The 24,169-nt window shown below is 35.8% G+C and overlaps 1 protein-coding gene across 2 annotated transcripts in view; it reads right to left on the bottom strand.

Annotated features, from left to right (window-relative positions):
• The window catches only part of LOC131063957 (probable NAD kinase 1), a 170,075-nt gene that overhangs the window by 26,585 nt on the left and 119,321 nt on the right, over positions 1–24,169 (bottom strand). For both annotated transcript variants that reach the window (XM_057997962.2, XM_057997961.2), the window contains 4 exons: positions 22,505–22,611; positions 7,785–7,855; positions 7,329–7,407; positions 6,024–6,328 (listed from right to left, as the gene is read on the bottom strand). In XM_057997962.2, the coding sequence (XP_057853945.2) occupies positions 6,024–6,328; positions 7,329–7,407; positions 7,785–7,855; positions 22,505–22,611 (562 nt within the window). The remainder of the gene's footprint in view (positions 1–6,023; positions 6,329–7,328; positions 7,408–7,784; positions 7,856–22,504; positions 22,612–24,169) is intronic.

Raw genomic sequence — 24,169 nt, 5'->3', positions numbered from 1 at the left:
TATAGAAGATAAGGAGGAGTTAAAAAGGAAAGGAGGAGAATTAATTTAATCGAGAGCAGATGAAATAAAGAAGAAATAGCAGAAGGAGAATCAGATCAGAAATCAGAATACACATAATCTGCATACAGGGAGAAGGGATCATGAAAAGGATCTGAAATAGAAGACAGTCTGATCCACAAAAGCGCATCAAGCAATCATTTTCAAAAGGAAAATCGATACTTATAAGAGAACAAACAATATCTAGCAATCCAATAGATAGATTGAACCATTGAGCAATAGCACTCATCCAAGAGAGCAGCGATCAGAATCCAAAGAAGGAAACAGCATCCAGACAGATCAGTCTAAATTGTAACAGCAAACTGAAAGTATATAACCTGCAATAATCTTATGTTCTAGTAGTATAAAATAATGGAATCAATAATTGTTGTGCACCCCGGCAAGCAATCATGTGGAGAAGAGGAGGAAATGCAAGAAGGGAGCAGATACGAGATCACCATCTAAGTAGACGACCCCATGATGGATGTACAACGTGCCTGCCACTTGGGGCCAAGAGGGTGAGTGTCTGCTCTTGGGCTTAGATAGGCGGATTTCCAGGCACCCTATTGCAATTTCCTTTCCAACCTCTATGATGGTTGATTGTTGGAGAAATCACAGTCATAAGAGGATGAATAAGGAGACATGAATAGGGAAGGCAGATGCAAGCACCCCGCTAGGTAGACCGTCCATGCTGGATGTCCAATGTGCCTGCCACTTGGGGCCAAGAGGGTGAGTGTCCACTCTTGGGCTTAGTGTGAAAATTGTTTTGGGCCAACCTATCATGCTCCCTCATTCAAACCTAATGTGAATGAATACTAAAAATGAGTATAGATGTAACATGGCTTATCTAATGATTTGTGAAAATTATACCTATTTGTACTCGTGTGTGATTACTTACCCTAATGGTAATAATTAGATTTATGAATTATATATACATATACAATATTGTCTGATATGATTGCAGCACCTAAATCAGGATTTAACTCGTTAAAAGGCATTTAATTGGTGAAGTTATATCTCTAACTATCTTACATTTCTTATTTTAATGGAATTTTTTCTTTGAGGGCGAGACTTAGGACAAACCCAAAAAGGGGACATTACAATAACTCAAGAAAACGTGACGCATGAAATCATTGCTGCCTCAATAGAAAAAACTGTTAAATATGTCCCCAAAAGCACAAATAAAGTTGTTTATAGAGCTTTAAACTTGAAACTTGAAGACAAAACAAGGTCTAGACTAAGAGATGGTTCTAATGATGAACCTAATGGTCACCTGTTGCCATTAGAAAGACATAATGAGCATGTTGAAAAAAACAAGCTTGAATAGAGTGAAAGATCCTAGGGGTGTATATTGCACTAACTACAATATGGTAACTAGTGTTGCACCCATATGGAAAAGAATTTGGATCAAGTGTTGGAAAAAAATCGTTATGGAATATCATTGGCTACCATGTTCTTGGATGTCATGTTTGTAGGATTTACTGAATGCTATCACATAGCCATCAAAAGGTTCCTTCTGATAAGATGAGGTGTAAATTGGAGATTGGAAATGATAAATAGTCAAAATTTATCTAAGGCATAGAAAGTGTTTTTCCAATGCATCAAACAAGGTATGAATCAAAACTTGGAAACAAGAGAACCAAAACTTGTCTAATGCATGCAAAGTGGCAGAAACAACCATAAAGTGTCGCTTCTACTATTTTGATAAGATAACTAAGTACCAAAAGTGGCAGAGATAACTTTAGAAGGTCACTTCTTCCAATTTGCCAAAATTTAAACGAGGAATACAAAATTAGCAATGGTCTCAAAGTGTACACTATGCAAGTTATGGCCAAACTACAAGTAGCAAGGGTTCCTCAAGCAAATGCTTGGCCTTGGCTTGCAACCTCCAAAAGAGCGCCCATTCTTTTATATCAGCAAAATCATTCAACCTGTAACATTCAAGAGGCAAGTGAAGAAGAAACATTGGACAAAGATTATCAACATAGTGTGTGCTGATTTTCAGTATTTTTCAATTTAAGAACAAGTGGCCACATCACTTTCACCTTTCAGTGTTCACCATTTATGTAACCTTTTTCTTGGGCACCATCGAGAGTGTTTAAAGCTATTCACACATTTATGAGTTTGGTGTGTTAAACTCTAGGGTTTTGAAGGAAGAATTTTAAGGTTTTGAAGGATTTTGTTAAGACTTTTCAATCGAGGTTTTTGCTGATTAAAAAAAACACATTCCAATAATCATTCCACCCATGTTTGGTTTGATTTTGGGTGCAGTTTTGTTGATATAACCTTAGGGTTTTCAAAAGCATTTTTGCAGATTTTATTAAGGGTTTAGAAAGGTTGTGACCTATTAGGGTTTTATCATCATCTATAATCCAGAAGTTTTTGGTTTGGATTCTGTAAGCCCAGGTTTCTAAGCCAATACCTCCATGCTCAGGTGCCCAGGGTTTCCACCCGATATCTCCATACTTGTGCCCTAGGTTTTCAATGTCTTTTCTAGGGTTTACAGCAGTATTTCATCATCCAAAATCTAAGTTGCCGAATCGGGTACGGGAACGGGAACATGTACGTGGGTACGAAATGTCAGTATGGCAGAAATTTTTTGGGGGGTTGGGTACGTTTTTGGTATGTTCATACAAAAATTATATATATATTTATGTGTGTGTGTGTGTGTATATGTATGTATGTATGTATCTAAATATATGTAACTAAAAAATAGAATTAAGTTTAGAATGCAATATACGAATACATATGCTAAACAAAACCATTACAAATTTCAAATTTTGCAAACATAACATACTAATTTAAATTCAGTTTAAAATATCAAAAAGATCAAACTAGAATCTCATGATAGATAAACATTTTGGAAACATCAAAAAGATCAAATTAGAATCACTAAACATTTCGGAAACATTTCGGCATGTAAAAACACGAATCCTGGATGAACCCACAGGGGATTTGTTTCAGAATCTGATTCCGGTACGTTTCGTACCCGGAATTGCCTGAAAAATCCCACGATTCAGCAACTTAGTCCAAAATACAAAATCAGGAGGGCACCCAAACGTCCCCAATGGTTTATCAAGTTGCAAGTTCGTGTAAGACAGCTAGAATTTGAGGCACAAGTTTCTAGAGGTTGTGCCCTATTAGGGTTTTGTCATCATCTATAATCAGAAGGATTCTGTAAGCCCAGATTTCTAAGTCAATATCTCCATGCTTAGGTGCCTACGGTTTTCACCCAATACCTCCATACTTGTGCCCTAGGTTTTCAATGTCTTTTCTAGGGCTTACAGCAGTATTTCATCATCCAAAATACAAATACAGAATGGTATCCAAACGCCCCCCAATGGTTTCCATCAAGTTGCAAGTTTGTGTAAGACAGCTAGAGTTTGAAGCACAAGTTTCTAGCAGATTCTTAAGTTTGTTATAGGTTCAGTATCAGAATGTTGTTCTTTAGCCTCTATTTTCGAGTGTCTACAATAGTTTTCAAAAGAGATGACATCATTAATTTCCTCCATTTCCCATCAACTTCAGTTCGAAGGCTTCAGCATCAGCTGTCCTCAATCATTTATGGTCATTAATAGCATTTTGCCAAAAATCTTCTATGCTTTTGAAAGCATATTGTCCATCCCAACAAAATGTATTCACTTGTGGCATCAGTGACACTTGATATTTCTTAAATTCCAAGATTTTTCTAACACCAAGTAGGGTTTAATGTAAATCGGGTTTAGAGAGCAACACAAAGAAGTTATTGTTTCTTTCACTCTTCTTTCAAAGCACTTCAAGGTCATCATTTGGATGTTGCCATCAAGCAAAGGATGAATGGTTAGCATTTCAGGTATCTTCTGAAGATCTGTCACAGTTGGAATGAAGGAGCTCTGTTCAAATCACTGAGAGGATCCATTTACTAGACTAGCTATTTTAAGCTGTCACTTTTATTGAAGGTCCTATTTCCAGACAAGATGTCAGATGATGTGTTTTTAGGTTGATTTAGTCAGCTTTTATTTAAGCCTTTTTCAGATTAACTTTTAATTTTAAGTTCTTTCATTCCCCCATTTTTTTAAACATTTTTTTATGTTTTGCTTTAAAGACATTTTGGGATAAATTAATAATAAATGATGGTTGATGTCACACTTATGATGCTGAAATTATTGATATTTATTCTATTTCCATGTGTTGCGATCTCTTTGTTTAATATATCAAGCATTGAATTGGACAGTTACATCACGCTTTGTATTGATGTTATTTGTCCATCTATGTTGTAGCTTTGTATGCAGCATACTCATTTAATTCTTGTTATTGTGTCAGAAGTACTTATTCATCATATCCTTTTGTGAATAAAAGATGCTGGTTTCTGAGTTTAGCCAGTGAGAAGGTAAAGTTTAGTTATTTCATCTTATTACAAATCTAAAATTCATAAAAGCTTGCTTGTAAGAGAAGATTTGTTTCCAGACTTGTAACCATAATCGAGGCAAAAGTTTTATCAGTTTATTTTGACTGCAAAAAACCTAGAAGATATTGTGCATAGTGTTAGTAACTGTATATTATGTCAACAGCTAAGTGTCTAGGGATAAATTTTCAAGTAGCTTCCCCCACAATTCACCGGAACCGGCTAGGGCAGCATGAGCAACAGAGATGGCAGCTTCAGCCGGCAAACGGAGTTCTATATGATTTTGTCCGTAAATCTGAGTATTGGTAATGCCCTAGATGCAAACATTGAAGTGTGGGGCAAATGCAGATACAGATCTAGCAATATTAAATACATGAAGTAAAGATTCATCATCTGAATAAATTTCTATTTGTCCTGAACAACAAAATAAGAAAGGAAAATGAACTGGAGCGTATGGCTTAGGTAGCATCTCTAAAGATCATGCATACTAAAGGAGGGTAGAAACTCCCAAAATACAAAGAAATGTAGAAAAACAAGAAAATAATCTGTAGGAAAAGATTGAATATTGTTCTACTTGCAAGACAATCATCAAGGCAGACAATCAAAACACTTTTTACCTGATTATCCCAATCAGACACAATAAAATATGTTGTCATGCAAGTCACACAGACCATGAAATCATCATGATAGAATCACATTCTAATTATTCAATAAATCCAATCGACTGGTTAAAATAGTCATTGACCCAAAAGCCATGGTTAAGACAAGATGTCAAGAAAGGAAAGGCCATTACCATCAGATAGATATTGAAAAACACAGAATGTAGGACACTAAAAATATTGTTCACAAATCAACAGTCCACAGCAAAATAATGAATCTCAAGTATACAGTCTTCCAGCAGACCAAAAACATTGAGAAAATTCATCCAATAAGCTATGAAATTGACTATGAAGAAAACAATTATTGAGCCATCAAGGAATCAGTTGATCAATAATTCAAAACACAAGTTCCAGCAGCTACTTTTAGGAAGCTAACACATAAATCATGAATGTTTCAAAGCTGCCATAAATGTTGAAATTGAACCAGGAGGATTCAAGGAAATTGAACTGATGAAGCTAAAAAAATTTGATAAAATTGAATGTATCCTTGAAAACAATGATTGTTCATAAAGGCTCTAGATTTAATGTCCTATTAGAAGACAATTGAAGAAAGTTGAAAATGGTGACTATTATCTTAGGAAAACAGCACAGAATTAAGGCACTGCTAATAATGGGTAACAACTGTCATTCCAACCATCTGGCCTGACACTTCAATTAAGTGATAAGGAAACCCTTGCCATGGGATTTCTTGGCCTTTCCAATTTTCTAGTTTATGATCGATCCCCAAAATGATAAATGGTGTACCAAGAGATTCCATTTGATGTGAGTGTACTGATGCCATAGTTAAAAGTATTTTCCAAAAAGAGAAAATACCAGAAAATGCTTCATTTTATCACTCATTAAATTTTATTGGCAATTAATACAAATTAAAAGATTATGGTTTACAAGTAATATGTTGTAAATAAATGACTGATTGCAATAAAGCTCAAGTTAGATGTGTATACCTCAGGGTGGACCATAGAGCCCCCTGCTGCCAATGAGTAAGCTGTACTTCCCGATGTTGTTGATAAAATTAATCCATCTCCTTGGACACAAGTTACAAAAGAATCATCACAGTAGCACTCCAGAAAAGTAAGAAATGATGACATTCCACGATCAATAGAAACATCATTCAAGACCAAGATAGATTCTTCTACTCTATCATCTTTTGCTGCATCTCGTACAATGCGACACCGTAGACGATGTCGTAATGTGATGCTAACAGGTCCAGTCATAACCATTTGTAAGTACTCCCTGTACAACTCACTTTCTGGACAAAAAGGTTAAGTTTATGTATTCATGTTCAATAATAACCATTTCACATAACTCTTCAAAAAGTAAAAACAAAAATGGGGAGAAAAATCTCTAATGGGTTAATAATTAATATTTTCTATTACATCCCATTAGCAGTATATTGCAATATATGAGGAATGGCAATATCTGTAAACATAGAAATTTCAATCCCAAGCATTGAACTGTAATTCAAATTTTAGTCAGTACAATGCTTACAAACAAAAATCCTTCTTTGAGAATGAATTTTTAAAATCTACTTATTGATAGACACAAGAGTCTACAAACACTAAATGATAGAAGAAGAAAGGGTCTGAAACAATATAGAGTTGTCAATTAAAGAAACTCTGAAGGCTAAGTTAAGTTATCTTGATGCTAATAATCTGCATGTGGAAGAAGAGCTCCAAATATTTAAGCACTAAGTGATAAAATGTCCCATGAAAGAAAAAATATCAATGATAAGAAAGCTTGTAGAAATCAATAATCCTTTTCTTTGCTGCTAATTTTTTATGAAATTCCAAAGGAACCCCTCAAGAATTGGAAAAGATGCCTAATAATATTCAAGTATTAGTGTGTTATAATTAACGGCAGGTCAAGTCCTGTAACCATAGAAAAACTTGCATGAAGTTTTCTCCTTTTTGATGGGAAAGATTCACTAGAACTCTATATTTTGTGAAATTTCCTTGTTCTGGTTTCTTGTGGTATTGATATCTATTGACTCTTGTGGCTCTGTGCAATGCAAGACTTGAATTTTGGCACTAGTCTGCCTTTAGGTGACAATTATTTTCACAATTGTGATTTCCAACGATGAATATCAATAAACATTAAATACAGCTAGTGAAAGGCAGTCATTTAACTAGATCCCAATAGAAAAAAGATGAAACTACTGAAAAAATATGAAAGAAAAGATTCTTGTGAAAATTAAAAATATAGCATGTTCTATGAGATCACAATCAAACATAAAAAAAATATGAGGATACGGAAAGGTGTCATAAACCCCAATGACCCCAAAGAAAAGGGCACAACAGGTGGAACTGGCCCCTTAAACATTGATGCTGCCTGAAAATTATAGCAACGAGGCAATTATGAGTATATATTCAAAGCATACCATGCATCAGAAGCTAGTTGAATGTTTCCTACATAAGCTATTCTAGGCAAAGCACATAAATAATGCTCTTGCTTTTAGCCCAGAAATTAGAGGCATAGTACAACTGAATGAATATAATCCATGAAGAACAATAATTGCTACTAAATTTAGAACACAAAATTGTTGAGAGCTCATTCTGCATTGCCGGATGGATGTGCTTCAAATTGGAATCTCTACGTAAATTTGATTTCTTGTGAGGTGCATGTATACAGAATAAAAACATCATTTTCAAAGATGAGTGTACATTAAACAAAACTTAAGTAGCATGGATGTTTATAGAAGTGCTTACCCAAAGAACGGTTCCATCTCCACCTAATGTTATAACAAGGTCAACTTTTGTGTGTAATAGTGAAATTTCATCTACATAACCAGATAAATAAATGCATGTCAGTTTTCAATGTCATGTAGAAAATGCTAACCAATCCAAGAACAAGCTTAGCAGTGTAAAAAAATATTTAAGGTGCAGCCCTGCTACAAATATTGTTTTACAAATTCATAATGCAATAAATATAGTTAAACATGTAGCAGAGAGTAACATAAGATTTCCTTGTATGGTGACTAAACAACAGCACTGGGGAGACATGAGTACCTATCATGCGTAAATTAGTTGTTATATGCAAGGAATATCAATGCATTTTATGTGATTCAATGCTTCTTATATTTCCTCCAAATTACATGTTTATCTGTGCATGTTAATATGCCTCATATTTTATAACATATATTGGAATCGAGAAAAGAAGATATCATAGAAAGCGAGGCAAAAAACTCAGACTGTTCAATTTTTACATCACAGAAAAAATTGGGCTACTCACATTTGGAGGGCAGCTGAAAAAGCTGCACTGAGGTAGCAAGAAGAAGCTGAGAAACAGAGATCAGGACAGCATGAAGATTCAAGATTTGAGAGAGAATATTTTGGGTATATTTGTAAGTCTCTTGTAGAATTGCATGTCCTTGTTTTTTCATTGCTCGAAAAAATTGTTGTATGAATTTAAACTTTATTTCAACAAATGAAGTATTTACTTAGCTTTTGGACCTTGGCAATATCCCTACAAAAGGCAACTATATCTATAACTATCTAAATTTGCAAAACCTAACTTTCCAGTATTAGTTTGGGTATGACACTTTGCTGAATTTTTTTAACCAAGGTTTGGTATGGTTGTAAGTTTATATATTAAATATATTATTTTTAAAATCCATAATTGCACAAAATATACAAAATTAAATCCCAAACAAAATTCAAATTTTCATAATTCAATGTTGAATGTTAAAGAAAAACCAAAACTATTTTTATGTATGCAATTTATTCACAAAATACTACAATAGTCAATGGTCGAAAATGCAAATCCACATGGAAAGTCAATATAAATCATCGTATTGTTCTTCATAAGTAGCATCAACATCGTCAATTAGTTCAATACACCCACAAGCAACAATAGTGCCACTCCCACTAGCTACACTACACATGATTTGTGTGGCAGCTTCATGCTCCTCACATTGAGACTAAGGAAAGCTGTGCAACAAAATAATCCAAGTTGGGATGCTTTGGCACTACATCCCAATGCCTCATCACACCCTCCTTGTACTCAACTTGCCTGTGTGAGATGAGGAATAGGCTCAAATGCATGTATACCAAGTTACCAACTCCCCTATCTTTTTGTTGCTAATCAGTCACCTTATTAAATGGATATAGAAATATGAGCTCCAATTCTGCTCAGAAGAAAAAGAACTTGTAACCTATTGCAAGTCAAGACAAAAGCAATACAAAATTATAGTTTTCTATGAATTACAAATAATAAACTCATTAATTATAGAAGTAAAAAAGTTACCAAAGAAAAGAAAAGTTTAAAAAAATAAAAAATAAATATCTATGTTCTAACTTTGATGGCAAGAAGTTGCAAGTAAATAGATCATTAATACATGCATCCAAGAGTGCTAAGGGTGTCACTAAGTGAAGCTATAAAGTTCCCAACTTTGGACAGTCCAGCATTTTGTCAATGTCCACTATAAGCATTGACTTTTGAGAATCCCACAAAAACAACCATCAAGAACAGCAAGCTAGCAAACCAAAGGCTTACAGACTACTATATGCCAGTCTTACATGGGGATGCATCATCAAGGTCTGGAGGCCATCTATGGGATCGGAGGCAATGATATAACAAGTGTTGAAGTTATAGCTGCGATAGAGATTCAAGATGCATATCTATTCTCCTCTCCATCGTCTCTTATTTATTTTGTGGCTTCAGTTACCTTTATCTATCTTGCATCGTTTAGTTGGCTTCCGTTTTCCTTTCGATATTCTTCTTTGTTTATATGATCACTTTGGTGGCTGTCGGTGAGATGTCTATGTGGCTGTCGGTGAAATATCTATGTGGCTGTCAGTGACTCTTCCTCTACCATCGTGGAGTCTCTTCACTTGCTATTCGATTCTTTAAATACATCGCTCTTCTATTTTCGTGGGTCTTCTTCTTGAGCAGATGGATAGTCATATTGCTGGCCTCTCATTTTGTCTTGTAGCAAGTTGAGAGTATTGTATATGAAGTCTGTCAGATCAGTAATAATATATGTTTTCTGTGTTCAGATTAAACACAGAAAACATATAATAGAAGATTGTAACCTGAAACTATCAATAGTTGTATTCATTTTCAGAGATATAATAAAATTCATTTTTGAGTGGGCTGGGTTTTTCACCCTCAGGTGGAGAGTTTTCCCAGGATAAAGTTCTTGTATTTGTGTTGTTCATAGGTTTAGTTTTCTGCTATCTATTTATTCTGGTTCAAATTTAACAACAAGACCTTCCATTATCCTTACTCCCCCCTTGTCCCCCTGCACAAAATCAGGGGACATCCCTGTCATTTGGGGATGTATCCCCTTTTAGGTACATCAGAGGGACATCTGATCATGTCTCTGGCATTCCTTCAGTCTGATATACACATGAACATATCTCCTTCTTACACACTGATAAAAGCACCTCCTCGGTCTGATATAGATATGTTCTTGTTGCCTTTACAATCCTGGACTATCTCAATAGAAGTCATCGAGTTGATAAACCTCTTGGTTAGGGTCCAATTTACTCACAGAAAGGGAAGGAAGTCAAGATTATGGATGAATTTTCTCCCAGCAAATACCAATTGCCAAAAGAAGAAACAATCCCCTGATCTTTTATTTCTGGGCCTAATTATTCAACAAAAATTCTTTCTATACTATACTAATCTTTGCGCTTCCTCTTCTTCATTGTAGAGTTCCACAAAAAGTTGTAAAGCTTCAAGGTGTAAGAGATGAATGATTCATCCTTAGCATTCACTTGGATCAGACTCTGTTAAGGAAAGATCAAACTGAAACATCTGTGAAGTTTATGACTCCAACGGTTCTTATATATTACTGACAAATGTACTGATTCGAATTCTCAAGTTGAAGCTTATAGTCTTAAGGTCTTACCTATCGTACATGCAAGAAGCATGTTAGCATTTATGTAGTTTTATATCCTGATATCATTCACACATGGTTTGTGCACTGGTTGGCAAAAATAAAAATGATAGATAATAATATTATTTACAAAATATTTTAGTTCCAACAGTTGGTTTTTCTTAAACTGCAGTAGATTATGATCAAGGTCATGAGGACTCTTAACTCTGTGATGGTTAGCCGTCAGCTGGAAATTTCTTTTTTTTGAAGTAATTAATATTCAACTATTATTTTTGTATATTTTCTTTAATGGTCATCACCCATGTTGTCCCCAAATTCAGGAAATTTTTGCCATGTTAGAATGGATTCCCCATCCCTGAAACTCAAAGAAACAGTAACACTAGTATATGTAAACCATGTGACTGTTGAAATTACATATGTATTCTGTTTTTTAAAGACCTGAAACTAAGCTTGTAACATTACCAAATTGGTATTTGAGACTCTCGCCTGATTTTACCTGACTGCCTCATGATGTAAAAAAGAGAAGCTGGGAAGACACATTACTTCCTGGGTTGTCATGCTCCATATCATCATTATCTTCCTCAACCAACCAGACAGCCTTCTTGTCTCATCTGCTAGATGTGTGCATCTGCAAAGTTTGAAGTTGTGGAATGAAAGCCATTATAGTCCACAAATATTTTTGTCTCTTGTATATTTTCAGAAGCATAATCTCCTCGAGTATTCAAATATATTTTGCAAATTTTCTGGTTCTATTTATAGCATTTCTCATCAGTATGGATCTTCTTCTAATGATGATCTACACATTCTGAAACCCACACAAGGGAAATCGAGTGGATTTTCCTTAATATAACTTTAAGACATGCCAGACAAAGAGTAAAAAACTTTTTAGGCAGCTGAATCTTAATGACTTCTATAGCTGATCAAGGGTTAGATTTTCCTTCGCTATGATCCTCAAATGCCACAGCTCCTTGCCTTCAAAATTTAAAACGCCTGATTTGAGCAAGTGTACAGATATGGGGCTTCGCATTACTCTACATCTTTACATGATGAATATGCCTCATTCTCTAGGTACCCAGTCAGCTCTGAGTGGCTATAGTGTTCATGCATGATTAAAATCTGATAGTTTTAAGTGAATCCAATTTTATTTCAATCCTAACAGCATATATTTAGGATCTAAAATATACACCATATGACCTCCAAATAATGTACTAAGAAGTACAAATAATAAGATTATTTTATGATTAAACTACCCTTTTTGTTTACCATACTCAATTGGATGGAAAATGTATTTTGAATCAATTTATTTTAACAGTTTTTGAACGCACTAATATCAAAGGTGGTTCAAAACTTGATGATAGTGCTATTCAATTGTTATACGACCTATGACGATCTCCTGTGTAATATTATTGAGTACAGGTTGTACCATAATGTACAACTTTTATATCAATTTTTTAGTCACCTTAAATTTTTATAAGTGGTACTATTATCATCATGCCCTATCAACTTTTGGTCCATGCTCCCTACTTGAGCTTAAAGCCCTGTATTTCTTATTAGTATATTTCTTATTAGTACAAAGCCCTTCAATGCGGTCAAAAGGCCATCCCTTTCTCTACCATATTTAGGATACATTTTATCTTTGTCCAAGCAAGTGGAGAAGTGGATATGGGCATGGAAGCATGTGTCATTGCTTTAACATTATTGGGATAGAATAAGGAGGTTTAGAAATAGTTTGGCATTGATATAGGGTGTAAACATTGTATGCTGGTGGCAGGGAAATTAAGACTTGTAAAATTCCTTAACTAAGATTTGTTAACAAACAGTTTATAACCAAGACATAGTAGAAGTTTGTTTGTGCAGTATAACCAATGATGGAAATAACATCTTATACAGCATCCCTTTAATAGGTGTCTTCCTTATTTGCATTGATTTTAGTAATCAATGTTAAATATAACAACTAGAGCAGTCACTGTAAACATGGAAACCAATTCATTCTTTTAAAGAGCAGAGGTAAGATTTATAATGCACCTTGCTGTTGATTAAACTTCACATTGATCAGAATATACGATGCTTATATAATAATGGGTCTGGAACTCTGCATTCCGTTTGCACACCACGTTGCCCAATTCCTTCCGCGTAACATTCTGATGTCAGGTTACTTCAATACTGTTATGATGTCTTACGCAGGGGTTATGTCCACGGATTCAGAGGTGCACACAATAGGATAAGTGATGCCTTGTCTTCAATTTGCTGTTCGGGTCTGGAGTTCACCGTCTACTGCGATAGGACACATTCCGTCGGGTTTTACTTCCTTCACGGTTCCGCCGCAACACACATACGCCATGCAAGCTGGAATCACCTTCCGTGACTGCTGGAACACAACATGGACACCCATTAACGGGTTATCTGGTTCACTTGGAGCGGAAAGAGACCATTGTGACATAGACTATACCCGATATCGGGTTTTCTGCAATGAATGACGGTACATATACTTCGCATGACTAGGGTGCTCGTGTTATGCAGAAGTCTTCAGTCATTACACCCGATATCGGGTCATAGGATGCGGGAAGAGGAATGTAGCTTGCGTACAGTTTCAACCTGTCTCTACCTCCACCAAGCTGTCGTTAATCTTCTCTCGTCCGGTGTAAGATACACACGCCTCTGCAATTTCCTACCAATACTCACGCAATTATATTACTCCTTGGCTCATCACTTCGGTTCCAATAGGCCAGTAATGGCTGGCGAAAGGAATGTTTCATCAAGTGTTGATATCATGCAAATATTCAACCTTCACTTCCAGGTCTTCTTTTAATAAAATCTAATGCCTCTCCTTATTTGCCAATCCTTATTTAAAAGACAATAGCGGGTAAAATTCCCGTAGGAAAACCAACTCCCGCAAGATTAAATAATCAAATAATAGTTAGGCAAAGTATTTAAGCAAAACTAATATTTAACTTTTAATCTTTAGTGAAAAATCAAATATTGAACTTTTATAATAATATATTAGTCAATATTCGAACTAATATAAAATAAGGAAAGTTCATTTTATTCACAATTAATACCAAATAGTATTAATTTGATGGGGACATCACAGTCTCCCCTGCCTCGCATTGCTTGCCCTCAAGCAACTCCAAAACTCTTTCATTTTCCCAGGTGGCATCATCTTGAGGCAGATTTTTCCATTTGATGAGATATTCCCTGATAGTTTTGTTCCGCAGTTGCCTGTCCCATGTTTCCAAAATTACTTCTGGAATCATTTTGAGCTTCCCTTCATCATTCAAAGGAGGTAAATCTTCGGAAACTGACACCTGCTGCCCCAAAGCTTTCTTGAGACAAGATACATGAAATACATTGTGTATATCATTCAAAGGAGGTAAATCTTCGGAAACTGACACCTGCTGCCCCAAAGCTTTCTTGAGACAAGATACATGAAATACATTGTGTATCTTGGTATCCACTGGTAAATCAAGTTCATAGGCTACTGCACCAACCTTCCGAACTACCTGATATGGGCCATAAAACCGAGGTTTTAATTTTTCAAACCCACTACGTTTGAGAGAAGATTGCCGATAAGGTTGCAACCTGAGAAATACCAAATCTCCCACTTCGAAATGGCGTTCAACTCGCCTTTTATCTGCATAGATTTTCTGTTGATTCTGAGCACATTGCAAATTCTCCTTAAGAGCTGACAAAATGTCTTGGCTTTCTTGAAGCCAATCACAAGATTTAGGTACATTACTCTGCTCAAAAGCAAGGTCAAGAAAAGAGAGTACATCATAGCCATATAATGCTCTAAAAGAAGACATACCAATTGACATATGAAAGGTAGTATTATAACAATATTCACCCAAATATAACCAACGAACCCAAGCCTTCTGATGTCCGGCTACATAGCTACGAAGATAATCTTCGATCCATTTGTTCACTATTTCCGTCTGTCCATCGGTTTGCGGGTGATAGTTGGTACTATGATTCAACTCTGTACCTTCCCCCCAAAATATACTCACAAATCTGCTATCTCTATCACTGATTATAGTCTTTGGTAAACCATGTAAATGGAAAACCTCTCTGAAGAATAATTCTACAATCTGAACTGCTGTAAATTTTGTAGTGATAGAAAAGAAGTGTGCAAATTTAGTTAATCTATCAACCACAACAAAAAACAATCTTTACCTTGGGATCTTGGTAAACTTGTGATGAAATCCATTGATATATTTTCCCATTTCTGATCTGGTATAGGTAGTGGCTGCAATAAACCTACAGGATAAGTTTGCTCTGCTTTATTTTGCTGGCAAGTGGTGCATTCCTTCACATAGCGTAGGACATCGTTTTTTAATCTTTTCCAAGTGAACCTTTCTCTTACATGACAATACGTTTTGAAGTATCCAGGATGCCCTGCTAGAGGAATATCATACATATATTGGAGGATTTTTTCTTTCAACTTCGATCCTGGAATTAAATAAGAACTGTCCTTGTAATAGATAACATCATTAACTACTTTATATTTATCATCTTGTATATTACAATCTAGCAAATCACATGCAAAAGAATCCTTTGAATATTTGACCAGCAATAAAGATTTTCAATCAGCTATTACTACAGATAACGCATCGATTTCAGGCCTTCTAGATAAAGCATCTGCAACAACATTATTTTTACCCTTTATATATTCAATCTCAAAATCATAAGCTTGAATCTTACTGATCCATTTTTGTTGTCTGTCATTTAAATCTTTTTGTCCCAAGAAATATCTCAGACTGTTATGGTTAGTTTTCACTACAAATCTACTACCAACCAAATATTGTCTAAATTTTGTCAATGCATGCATGATTGCCAACATTTCTTTATCATAGATAGAATACAATTTCTCAAGGTTATTAAGTTTCCTGCTTTCATAAACTATAGGATGTTTGTTTTGCATTAAAACTGCCCCTATTCCGTCACCAGAAACATCACATTCCAGCACAAAAGGCTGATTAAAATCTGGAAGAGCAAGTACTGGGCAAGAACTCATTACCTCTTTAAGTTTCTCAAATACCTGTTGAGCTTCCTCAGTCCATCGGAATGCCCCTTTTTTGGTAAGATCTGTCAAGGGTGCCCCAAGCTGTGAAAAACCTCTGACAAACCTCCTGTAATAACTACATAGACCAAAGAATCCCCTTAATTTTGTAAGATTCTGGCAATGGCCAATCCAAAATGGCTCTTATCTTTTCTTGATGAACCTGTACCCCAGTTGCACTAATCATATGCCCTAAATACAAAATTTCAATCATTCCAAATTCACATTTAGATGCCTTTGCATACAGTGATTGAGATTCCATAATACCAAGAACTATATCAATATGTTTCAAATGCTCTTCCCAAGTTTTGCTATAAATCAATATATCATCAAAGAAAACTAGCGAAAATTTCCTTAACTGTTTGTTAAAGATATGATTCATACAGGACTGAAATGTTGCCGGAGCATTTGTTAGACCAAACGGCATAACCAAGAATTCATAATGACCATAATGACAGCGAAAAGCAGTTTTATGAATATCTTGATCTCTTAACTTAATTTGATGATACCCTGATCTCAAATCAATTTTAGAAAAATAAGCAACACCATGCAATTCATCTAACAATTCATCAATTTGAGGAATTGGATACCTGTTTTTGATTGTTTTCTAGTTAAGAGCTTTGTAATCAATACACATACGAAGAGTTCCATCTTTCTTTTTTACCAACACTACCGATGATGCAAAAGGGCTAGAACTAGGTCTGATATGCCCCATATCCAACAATTCCTTAATTGCCTTTTCTATTTCATCCTTGAATGTTTTAGGGTGTCTACACAGAGTAGTGATAACTGGTTTAGCACCTTCTTCTAATTCAATAGTACGTTCAAATCCTCTATCAGGTGGAACTCCTGGAGGAATATCACTAAAAACCAAATGATGTGAATCTAATACTTTTAACAAATCATCTTGATAAGATTTAGATTCAAAGCCTGATACCTTGTTGGAGATTAAACATTGTCCTGACCATGCCACATCTCCATGTCTAAAAATGGCCTCCATTCTTTTAGCACTAACGATCTTGGGACCACTATTAGACATACCACGAAGGACTACCTTCTTATCATCAATTTTAAAAGAAAATTCCAATCTTTTAAAACTCTGTGTATATTCATCTAATGTTTCCATCCACTGTATACCCAAGACAATATTAGTGTCAGCCAAATCAATCACATAAAAATCATCAGTAACAGTGTAATTGCCAAGAGTAATATTCAGTTTAGGGACTTTATGAGTACTAGATAAATTAGTTCCGTCGGCTACTCTAACATCAAATCCCTCATGTTTTTCAGAATGCAAACCACGTCTTTCCACAAGTGTTGCATCTATAAAATTATGAGTAGAACCACTATCAAGCATAACAATCACACGTTGTCCATTCAAAACTCCTCTAACTCTAAAAAATATATTATAATGTGGAGTTCCTGTCATAGATGCTATTACTCCTTCTCCTTGTTTGGTACCTATTTCTGATTTTGTGTTCTGTGATGCTTATTCTATGTTAGGATCAACATTCTCTTCATCCTCACTGTCAGACATAACCTCAATATAATGAATTTTCCCCTTCCCTAAACATCTATGTCCAGGCTGCCATGCTTCTCTACAACTGAAACATAGTTTTTTCCTTCTGAGTTCTTCCCTTTCTTCTTTATTTAACCTGTTTTTAGGGAAATTATCTTTATTGAGAGGTTGTTTGTCTTTTTTTGGTTTAGGTGGTGGTCCTTTATTAAAAAAATTTCCTTTTGAAGATTGTTCTAATTCTCTTTCTCTTTTGACAGTTGTCTGTAAGGTAAGAGGGTTTAAGGACTTAACCCAACCTTTGAGGGAATCAGACAATCCATCTATAAATATTACAATCTTGTGTCTTTCTGAAATTTCAATTACTAAGACTACCAATTTTTCAAATTCAGAAATATATTGTTCAACAGTTCCAATTTGCTTAAGCTAAGTCAAATCTTTAAGATGTAATTCAAGATCCTTAGAATCAAACATGTCAATAAGTTTCTCAGTGAACTCAACATAAGTACCTATCAAATTATGACCCAAGGTTACTTGCCCATGATGCCACCATTCATGTGCTACACCGTCAAGATGTAATGCAGCATATTTAATTGCCTCATCTTCCAACATAGGATTTAATTGGAAGTATGTGTCTAATTTTTGCACCCATGCCCAAGCAGTTGTTTTACCTGTTCCATCAAAATAAGGAATGGACATTTTCCCAATTTTCCTTTGCAATTCACTATTGTTCCCTCTCTGCCCTCTTGGCCTATGTTTCATTCTGACATCTAAATATTTTCTAAATGTCATTGTTGATCTAAATTCTTCTCCTGAGCCTAACCAATCCTGATGTATTTCTTCCTGTATTTCTCTTATTGTAGGTTCATTTTCAAGCAGCTAGTTTCTAGCAGTAAATGTAGGCATAAAAGGTCTAGTTGTTCCTGTTCTTTATGGCTGATTATTGACAGACTGTTCATCTCTACCCCCATTGTTTCCTCGATTATTCTAATGATTATTTTGTCTTCCATTATTTTGGTGCTGATGTATATTATTAGCCATAAATTGGGTCATGAAGTTGGTCATTTTGTTAACATTATCTTGCATATCTTGCTGACTTCTGATTAATGCAGCCAATAGGTCCCTATTGTTATCCAGGTCTCCCATGTTGGTTTCAAAAATAAATTCCTCGTCAGTTTCGGTGTGGCTATCCTCAATTTCAAACGGAATAGATGAACTACTCTGTGCTAAAGAAGAGTTTTGTAATCTGTTTTGACGGGCCCTAGTACTTCGGAAATTATAATTTCCCTAGTGCATACTCAACTGTGCATTAAGTTTTCATGCAGTTCCTAATCACCCTATAGGCTGGCAGGATTCAAGTGCTCTGATACCACTGTAAAATTCCTTAACTAAGATTTGTTAACAAACAATTTATAACCAAGACATAGTAGAAGTTTGTTTGTGCAGTATAACCAATGATGGAAATAACATCTTATACAACATCCCTTTATTTGGTGTCTTCCTTATTTGCATTGATTTTAGTAATCAATGTTAAATATAACAACTAGAGCAATCACTGTAAACATGGAAATCAATTCATTCTTTTAAAGAGCAGAGGTAAGATTTATAATGCACCTGGCTATTGATTAAACTTCACGTTGATCAGAATATACGATGCTTATATAATAATGGGTCTGGAACTCTGCATTCCGTTTGCACACCACATTGCCCAATTCCTTCAGCATAACATTCTGATGTCAGGTTACTTCGATACTATTATGATGTCTTACGCAGGGGTCATGTCCATGGATTCAGAGGTGCGCACAATAGGATAAGTGATGCCTTGTCTTCAATTTTTTGTTCGGGTCTGGAGTTCACCGTCTACTGCAATAGGACACATGCTGTTGGGTTTTACTTCCTCCACGGTTCCGCCGTAACACACATACGTCGTGCAAGCTGGAATCACCTTCCGTGACTGCTGAAACACAACATGGGCACCCGTTATCGGGTTATCTGGTTCACTTGGAGCGGAAAGAGACCATAGTGACATAGACTATACCCGATATTGGGTTTTCTGCAATGAATGACGACACATATACTTCGCGTGACTAGGGTGTTTGTGTTATGCAGAAGTCTTCAGTCATTACACCCGATATCGGGTCACAAGATGTGGGAGAGGAATGTAGCTTGCGTACAGTTTCAACCCGTCTCTACCTCCACCAAGCTGTCGTTAATCTTTCTCTCGTCCGGTGTAATATACACACGCCTCTGCAATTTCCTACCAATACTCACGCAATTATATTACTCCTTGGCTCATCACTTCAGTTCCAATAGGCCAATAATGGTTGGCGAAAGGAATGTTTCATCAATTGTTGATATCACACAGATATTCAACCTTCACTTCCAAGTCTTCTTTTAATAAAATCTTATGCCTCTCCTTATTTGCCAATCCTTATTTAAAAGACAGTAGCGGGTAAAATTCCCGTAGGAAAACCAACTCCCGCAAGATTAAATAATCAAATAATAGTTGGGCAAAGTATTTAAGCAAAACTAATATTTAACTTTTAATCTTTATTGAAGAATCAAATATTGAACTTTTATTATAATATATTTAGTCAATATTCGAACTAATATAAAATAAGGAAAGTTCATTTTATTCACAATTAATACCAAATAGTATTAATTTGATGGGGACATCACAAGACTACTTTGAATCAATAATTACTAGTATGAAGGTGGACAATGGGTTTTTTTTCAATATAATTAATATCCTCTATGTCTGAGTTTATTATAAGGGGAGAGATGAATGTTATAACCTTTAGTGAGCCCTAAAAAATTATGAATTGTTAGGTGAGATATAACTTTGAAAATTGTAGAGCGTGTCTATAACAAGTCGTATAAAATATGATAAGGACTATTCAGAGTGGTCCGTTATACTTGAGCCTGGTGCCACAAAACAACATTAACCATTTAATGATATTTTGTTAGCATGAGCATTATGATGTGGCCATATAAAAGCTCACTTACCATACTAAGCTAAACTCTTTATGTTCGCCTAAATTAAGTGCATAGTATCATGTGCTCATTAGCTAGGCAACATATGGAGATCGTTGGAACTTGTGTGTGGGTCGCTTGTTGAAGATGTTAGGATTAATACTTGTTCCACTTGGACATTTGTGGCTATTTTTGAGATTTGCTTGTATCTATTTGAAATGGAGCTTTTCTAACAGTTTGAATTTCTCTACATCTACCTAGTGTATGATCCTTCCTGGAAGCTATTCTTTGTGTTGATGCACTGAGCTTATTTCCCATGTCCATGTCAAATGCCTCATTTGCTAGCAGATCTTCCACAATGGTAAAATCGTTCATTGTGTATAAGTTGAACTCCTTCCTATTCTAGGTATTGTTATAATTTTCTCTAATACATGCTCCATGTTCTAGTTTAGAGGTTCTCTATAAGATTCTGATTCATTTTCCTTCACCCTGACCTCCACAAATATGTTGGCATTTTTTCTGGCATTCAGACAAATTCTAACAACATCCTTACTTTTCTTTATACTGATAAATTCAAAAACTATTGTCCTACAAAATGGCTCTGGGGCTTGCATTCATTTAGTTCAATTTCACTACATAATACTCATTATACAATCATTAGACCATCATAGGCAATCTTCTGAAAGAATGGACTAGATGTACACTAGGCAAGATTTGACAGAGTTACATTTACACAATAATATGCATCTACAAATGAGAATGGCAGTCCTTTTAGGGTAGAAGATCTAGGTCTCCCATGCTGTTCATTTAAGGTTATCTCATCATGACGGACACCTCTTTATTGCTGCCTTAAGCAACCCTATAGTTTCCCATGCAACCCAGAGTCTGGTACAGCCTTAATAGCCTTTCTAGGGAGCCTACATGCCTTTTTGTGAGGCACTTTTAGTATAGCAAGTCTCCTTTCATCCCCATTCCACGGGGACGCGTCCCCCCCCTTTTTGGGCGCGTCCCCCTGTCAGAAACGTCTTGGGGACGGGGGGACAGGGACGCGACGTCCCCTGCCGTCCCGCCACCGCCACCCAAGCGCCACTGGGAAGCGGAGACGTCCCCGTGTCCCCGCGTCTCCTAGGGAGATGTGGAGACGTGGAGACATCTCCTTGGGAGACGTCTGAGCATCTCCCAGAGAGACATGGAGACGCCTCCACGTCTCCTTGGGAGACGTTTGGGCGTCTCCCCGTCCTTCGAGAGACGTGCAGACATCTCTCCAAGGACGGGGAGACGCCCAGACGTCTCCTATCGCCCCCACTTATATGCAATGTTTAAAACTAAAATTTTAAAAAAAAGTGACTTTTTAAGTTTTTTGAGGGTTAAGGGGTAACTCTAATTGGACGTGGGCCAATAGAAAAATAACACCCGACGCCTTTAGAAAATAATAAAAGTATTTTTGGCCTCGTGGGGCACTGCCTCTCGACCCCGCCCTGTATCGCAACAGGGAACACGCAAGGGGCGCTGCCCCCAAACCCCCGTTGAAAAATATAGGGGGAAACCGCACCGATAGAAGTAGGGAAAATCTAACCTCCGAGTTTGATTAGGCTACATATAACAATACAACTTAGAAATCTTGGTATTTAGATTTAGTATTTCAAATTTCCTATAGTCTCATTTGAAATGTAATTCTTACACTGTAATATTGTCATACATCTTTTCAAAACTAGTTTTCAAGTACTATATGTATATGTATAAGTATATGAGCACCGCCGTCCCCCCGCCGTCCCCAAATTTAGACCCTTGGTCCCCCCGTCCCGGAAACGCGTCCCCCCGTCCCCAACGCCCGTGGAACACTGCCTTTCATTCCATGACCAAGTTTCACTTCAAACAATAAATAAGCCACATTTCTGCCAGTTTGATGATTAATTGTTAAATAAAGAAAAAGATAAAGATAAAATCAAATGTAGATTCATCCATGAGGGCATTGGTGCTTCTAATAAAACATATAAATAGCATATAAAACAGAACTTGGACATATTTTGAGAGTTCTCACCTTTCTCCCATGTTTGTACAAATTTAAAATATTGACTTTCTGTAAGAAGTTCTTCCTTCACCCTGTCCTCCACAAATATGTTAGCATTTCTTTCTTCTTTAAGCCACCTGCAAAATTTGCAAATGGAAAAGGACCCAGCTATTAACATTGCAACTTACCAAAACTATCACACTATAACACTACTAACAAGCAGCAAAGGAGAAAATATCAACTAGCACCAATTATATCTGTGGAGGGACTAAACCCAGGTTACATTATATGTTACTAGTAATAAAAGGTTATGAGGCAGGTTATATCTTTAGCCATTCCAAGCTATACGAGAAAGACTTAAGAGCGGTGTCTGCAACATTTAATTAAATACTATACAGACTGATGACCAGAGGTTGTTCTTCACAATATATGATAAGTATATGTGGAGATTCACATGCAGAAATCATCCTAATATTCTCAATCAAAGTTGCATGGACACAAATACGGATACAAATACGGATACGGTATCAAATACAGATACAACCATTTTTGCTGGATACGTCATTCATAAAAAACACATACACATATATTTAACATAATTTTTTAAGTTATTCGAGGAGATTTTCATTACTTCAAAAGCGATATAGACAGATAATTGCTACATAAATAATGATAAGTTGATTTAACATTTTACAATATGCAAAAATAGTAGAGTTGCATTGGAAAATAGCCCAAAAAATGGGTCACTGAAATAGAAAATCATTTCATTTGTCTTTCTCATTTAATGTAGGTATTACTTAAATTTCATGAATGAAGTTTTTTAAAATTAAATTTAGGAAGATTACGTCAAATTTTTTAAAAAATCAAATCAGATAGTATCTAGCATGTTTGATAAATCAAAGTTTTTTGGGCACGCGTGGGAACAATATTCGACGTGTCTCTGGGCTATATCGGATACGAGAACGGATATGGGGATACGCATGCCCAAGGAGGGACAAAGGAGTTTCCAGCAGATAAGTAAAGATCTGTTCTTCTATTCTATGCTATAGTCTTAACTAAGGGGTCCCGGGAAGGCCAAAATAGTCTACAATAACAAATGACTCAAATATATCAAACAAGGATTTAAATAAAAATTCAAACAAGACAAATGTTGGAGTAGAATTAAAAATATAAATAGCAAGTTCTCCATCTACAGACCTGAAACCTGAAATGATAATTTGATTTGTAATTGATTTAGGATAAGAATACTCCTTATATTAAAAACTACAAAATGATCTTTCCATAATGGAAACGATCGAAAATAGAAACACGAAAGACAGAAAGGAAACTTAGAAGTTTCTAAATAGTAACTAAATGAGTAAGGAGACCATTAGATCAATATTACAATATTATTTTAATACCCTCCCTTAATGGTCATTCTACTAACTACCCTACAGAAGATGTAACATAATCTGCAGGTCATTTGGCCATGAATGCAAAGAAGGTTGTCCCCTTCTCAAAATATTCTACTACATGAGCCTGTTGAGACCCTCCCTGATTTTGCAGAACTTCTGGATATGACCAAGTTTAACATAATCCTTCTACCACAATCCTTCCAACATGACGTTGGTTAACAAAGCCATCCCTCCCTTGGTCCAGAGACACCAAGATCAGCTTCTCAAAACTCTCACAAAAAAACCATCATTAGAAAACCCA

The sequence above is a fragment of the Cryptomeria japonica genome, chromosome 11 (assembly GCF_030272615.1).
Source record: "Cryptomeria japonica chromosome 11, Sugi_1.0, whole genome shotgun sequence".
Taxonomy (NCBI): domain Eukaryota; kingdom Viridiplantae; phylum Streptophyta; class Pinopsida; order Cupressales; family Cupressaceae; genus Cryptomeria; species Cryptomeria japonica.
The sequence above is the reverse complement of the archived record's forward strand: the minus strand, read 5'-3'. Positions and strand labels throughout refer to the sequence as shown.